The 4,319-nt window shown below is 39.2% G+C and overlaps 1 protein-coding gene across 1 annotated transcript; it reads left to right on the top strand.

Moving 5' to 3' along the window:
* The first annotated feature begins 663 nt into the window (after positions 1-663).
* LOC127104395 (uncharacterized) lies at positions 664-3,846 on the top strand. The gene is made up of 6 exons (XM_051041580.1): positions 664-871; positions 1,070-1,227; positions 1,474-1,816; positions 1,997-2,354; positions 2,478-2,998; positions 3,452-3,846. Exons 1-6 carry the CDS (start codon positions 664-666, stop codon positions 3,844-3,846), a joined length of 1,983 nt encoding a protein of 660 aa, XP_050897537.1.
* The last annotated feature ends 473 nt before the right edge of the window (positions 3,847-4,319 follow it).

Raw genomic sequence — 4,319 nt, 5'->3', positions numbered from 1 at the left:
GATCAATCACAAGACCAACAATGTTCATGGCAATACCCGCGAAGGCAAATTACAACTTACTACTAGGAAGAGAATGGATACATGGAGTAGGGGCAGTTCCTTCGACCATGCATCAGAGGATATCCATCTGGAGAGAAGATTGTGTGGTAGAAAATGTTGAAGCTGACCAAAGTTACTTCATGGCAGAAGTAAACCATGTAGACAAGAAGAACTTCGACAGGAACTTGGCTCATATAGGATTATGCCACCCAGCTGAAGAAGGTTACGCCCCAAATAAAAATGCTTTATACTTCTTGACTCTTCATCCCAATGGCTTTCAGTGGGATAGGGAAATTATGGGAGACCCAGAAGAACGGGAATCATCTGAAATACGGCCAACAGGCTGGGATGAAGACCTGTATTATGCCTGAGTCTTCTTTTTTTGAAAAGATTTCGACCTACATGGCTGAGAACAAAAGACAAGCGGCTCTCGAAGCCGAGATAACAAACATGGCTGACAAAGCCACATATGGTGAAATCTATAATACAGAACCTGTGTAGTACTCTAAACCAAAACCCCCTGACGAACAGGTACCTGTGGAACTAACAGAACAGAGGTTAGATGCCATCTATGACGAAGAGCCTCTGGGATTCGAAAAAGATCCAGTAACGTCAAGTGCGAAGATGTTAGCGCAAGATCCTCTTGAAGAAATTGATCTCAGAAATGGGAGTACAAAAAGAACCACCTACATCAGCACTAAATTGGACCCCAAGTTGAAAGTAAGAGTAATTGAATTGCTAAGAGAAAACAAAGATTGCTTTGCTTGGGACTACGACGAGATGCCTGGTTTGAAGAGGGACTTGGTCGAATTAAAGCTGCCTATCAAGGATGGCAAGAAGCCCATTAAGCAGACTCCAAGGAGATTCGCCCCAGAGATCCTTTCAAAGATCAAAAAAGAGGTCGAAAGACTTCTTCGATGCAATTTCATTAGGACCACAAGGTATGTTGATTGGATTGCAAATATAGTTCCTGTTATCAAGAAAAATGGCTCTTTGCGAGTGTGAATAGATTTTCATGATCTAAATGCAGAAACTCCTAAAGATGAGTATCTAATGCCTGTGGCAGAGATGCTGGTTGACTCAACTGCAGGCTATGAATATCTCAGCATGCTTGATGGATATTCTGGCTATAACCAGATTTTCATTGCAGAAGAGGATGTTTCTAAAACAGCCTTTCGATGTCCAAGGGCAATAGGCAATTATGAATGGATAGTTATGCCCTTTGGTCTAAAAAACGCTGGGACATAATACCAGTGAGCAATGAATTCTATATTCCATGATTATATAGAGACATTTATGCAAGTGTACATAGATGATATTGTGATAAAATCTACGTCAGATGAAGATCATCTAACCCATCTCAGCCAATCATTCGAAAGAATGAGAAAACATGGCTTAAAAATGAATCCTCTTAAGTGTGTATTCTTTGTGTAGGCTAGAGATTTTATGGGCTTTGTGGTCCACAAAAAGGGGATAGAAATCAATCAGAATAAGACGAAGGCTATTATGGAGACCAAAGCACCATCAACTAAGAAAGAATTGCAATCATTATTAGGAAAGATAAACTTCCTAAGAAGATTCATCTCAAACTTAAGTGGTCGAACTCAAGCCTTCTCTCCCCTCCTACGCCTGAAACAAGGGAAGTTCGAATGGAATGACGAACATCAAAAGGCATTCGACAAGATCAAACATTATCTAACGAATCCTCCTATCTTGGCACCACCATGTGGAAAGAAGCCTATGAGACTGTATATATCAGCTTCCGACACTACCATAGGTAGCATGTTGGCAAAAGAGAATGAAGATGGCGTCGAAAGAGCCATTTATTATCTTAGTAGGGTTTTAAATGATGCAGAAACTAGATACACTTCAATAGAAAAGTTGTGCCTTTGTTTGCATTTCTCTTGTACTAAACTCAAGTATTATATAAAACCTATTGATTTATACGTCTCTTCAGATTTTGATGTCATCAAGTATATGTTATCTAAGCCAATAATGCACAGTCGAATTGGCAAATGGGCTTTAGCACTCACTGAATACTCTTTAACCTTTATGCCCTTAAGGGAAATGAAGGGACAAATAGTATCAGACTTTATTGTAGACCATGCAGTGGTCGAAAATCCTCAACTTCAAGTTGAGTTGAAACCTTGGAGATTATTCTGCGACGGCTCCATGCATAAGGATGGAAGCGGAGTTGGGATCATGTTAGTTTCTCCTGACGGAATTCAAACAAAACTCAAATATAGAATTGAAGGTCCCCTTTGTTCTAACAACGAAGCAGAATATGAAGCCCTTATTGCGGGACTTGAGGCTTTGTTGAAATTGGGGGCAACTAGGGTCGAAATTAAAGGAGACTCATAATTAGTAATCAAGCAACTGACGAAGGAGTACAAATGTATAAAAGAAAATTTGATTATGTACTTCGTCATTGCAAATAGGTTACTAAAAAATTTTGAATATATTGACATAAAACATGTCCCTAGAATAAAAAACCAAGAAGCTAATGACTTAGCACAAATAGCTTCAGGGTATAGAATTTCAAAAGGGAAGCTAGAAGAACTTGTCGAAGTAAGAGGAAAGGCAATGGCTGCCAGATTGTCTCCGACAGATTTGGAAAACACTCAGTTAGGATATGCTAGCAAAGAGGAGTTTGAAGTACTGGCCATTGATACCTTAATAGATATAGATTGGAGGAATCCAATTATTAATTATCTTAAGGACCCTTCGACAGATACAGAAAGAAAAACCAAGTATAGGGCTTTATCTTATGTTTTGACGGGGAATGAATTATTCAAGAAAACCCCTGAAGGGATCCTGTTAAAATGTTTAGGAGAAAACGAAGCTTACTTGGCATTATCTAGTGTACATAGTGGAGCCCGTGGAGCACACCAGGCAGGCCATAAGATGAAATGGTTGCTTTTCAGATATGGAATGTATTGGCCCATCATGTTAAAAGATTGTATAGAGTTTGCTAAGGGTTGCCAAGAATGTCAAATACACGCATGAATTCAACATGCTCCTGCAAGTGAGCTTCATACAATTATTAAGCCTTGGCCTTTCAGAGGATGGGCATTAGATCAAATTGGGGAAATTCAACCCAATTCATCCAAAGGTCAAAGGTACATACTCGTAGGAATTGACTATTTCACTAAATGGGTCAAAGCAGTACCTTTAGTAAATGTGGATCAAGAAACTATTATCGAATTCATTCAAAGGCAAATATTATATAGATTTGGAATCCCAGAAAGTATAACAACAGATCAAGGATCAGTTTTTACTGGTCGAAAGATGCAAGAGTTTGCAAAGGAAATGGGTTTCAAATTATTAACATCCACACCCTATTATGCTCAAGCCAATGGGCAAGTCGAAGCAGTCAATAAAGTAATAATTAGTTTAATCAAAAAGCATGTAGGGAAGAAGCCAAAAAATTGGCACAAAACTTTAGATCAAGCACTTTGGGCTTGTCGAACCTCCCCTAAAGAAGCTACTAACACTACACCTTTCCAGCTTACATTTGGACATGATGCAGTATTACCTGTCGAAATCTACTTGCAATCAGTGAGAATCCAAAGACAAGGAGAAATTCCATCTGACTTATACTGGGAAATGATGATAAATGAGCTGGTGGATTTGGACGAAGAAAGGTTGCATGTGTTAGAAGTATTAAGAAGACAGAAGGAGAGGGTAGCAAGGGCATACAATAAGAGGGTCAAAGGTAAAACCTTCACTATGAATGATTTAGTTTGGAAAGTTATGTTACCTATGGATCAAAAGAATAAAGCATTAGAAAAATGGTCTCCACATTAGGAAGGACATTTTCGAATTGTAAAAGCCTTTTCAAATAATGCATACGAAATAGAAGAACTAACAGAGGGTCGAAGAATCCTTAAAGTAAATGGGAAATACTTAAAGAAGTATAAACCATTTATGCATGAAGTTAAAACCATAACAACATAGTAAGCAAAGAACTATCATGGTGTCGCATCCGCGAAAAACAACCGGCGGGAAAAGACAAAATAAACAGAGCCGCCACCGTGCATTATTTATCCCAAAGGAGGGAAAGGAAACGCTCGAAGTAAACCTGGAAAGGAAATGGTCTTACGACCGGAGATTACAAGGATCGGGAGTCGGTTACGCAAGGGGAAGGTATTAGCACCCCTCACGTCCGTCGTACTCGACGGGATCCACGCTCAAAAGAATAGAATAAGGTTGCTAAATAACTGCTCAAAGAAAATGCACACACACTGGAATCAAACACAGATGGAAGAAGGAGGAAGGTG

This window comes from Lathyrus oleraceus, chromosome 7 (assembly GCF_024323335.1).
Source record: "Lathyrus oleraceus cultivar Zhongwan6 chromosome 7, CAAS_Psat_ZW6_1.0, whole genome shotgun sequence".
In the NCBI taxonomy this organism is placed as follows: domain Eukaryota; kingdom Viridiplantae; phylum Streptophyta; class Magnoliopsida; order Fabales; family Fabaceae; genus Lathyrus; species Lathyrus oleraceus.
Note: the sequence above shows the minus strand (reverse complement) of the source record. Positions and strands in the feature narration are given on the sequence as shown.

What these genes read in the sequence shown, in the direction of transcription:
- LOC127104395 (XM_051041580.1), top strand. Translation starts at nt 664, where the DNA reads ATGTTAGCGCAAGATCCTCTTGAAGAAATTGATCTCAGAAATGGGAGT. An exon ending in AGCTTCCGACACTACCATAG is followed by an intron (nt 1,817 to 1,996) that starts GTAGCATGTTGG and finishes ACGTCTCTTCAG; the next exon opens with ATTTTGATGTCATCAAGTAT. An exon ending in GCCCATCATGTTAAAAGATT is followed by an intron (nt 2,999 to 3,451) that starts GTATAGAGTTTG and finishes AAAAGCATGTAG; the next exon opens with GGAAGAAGCCAAAAAATTGG.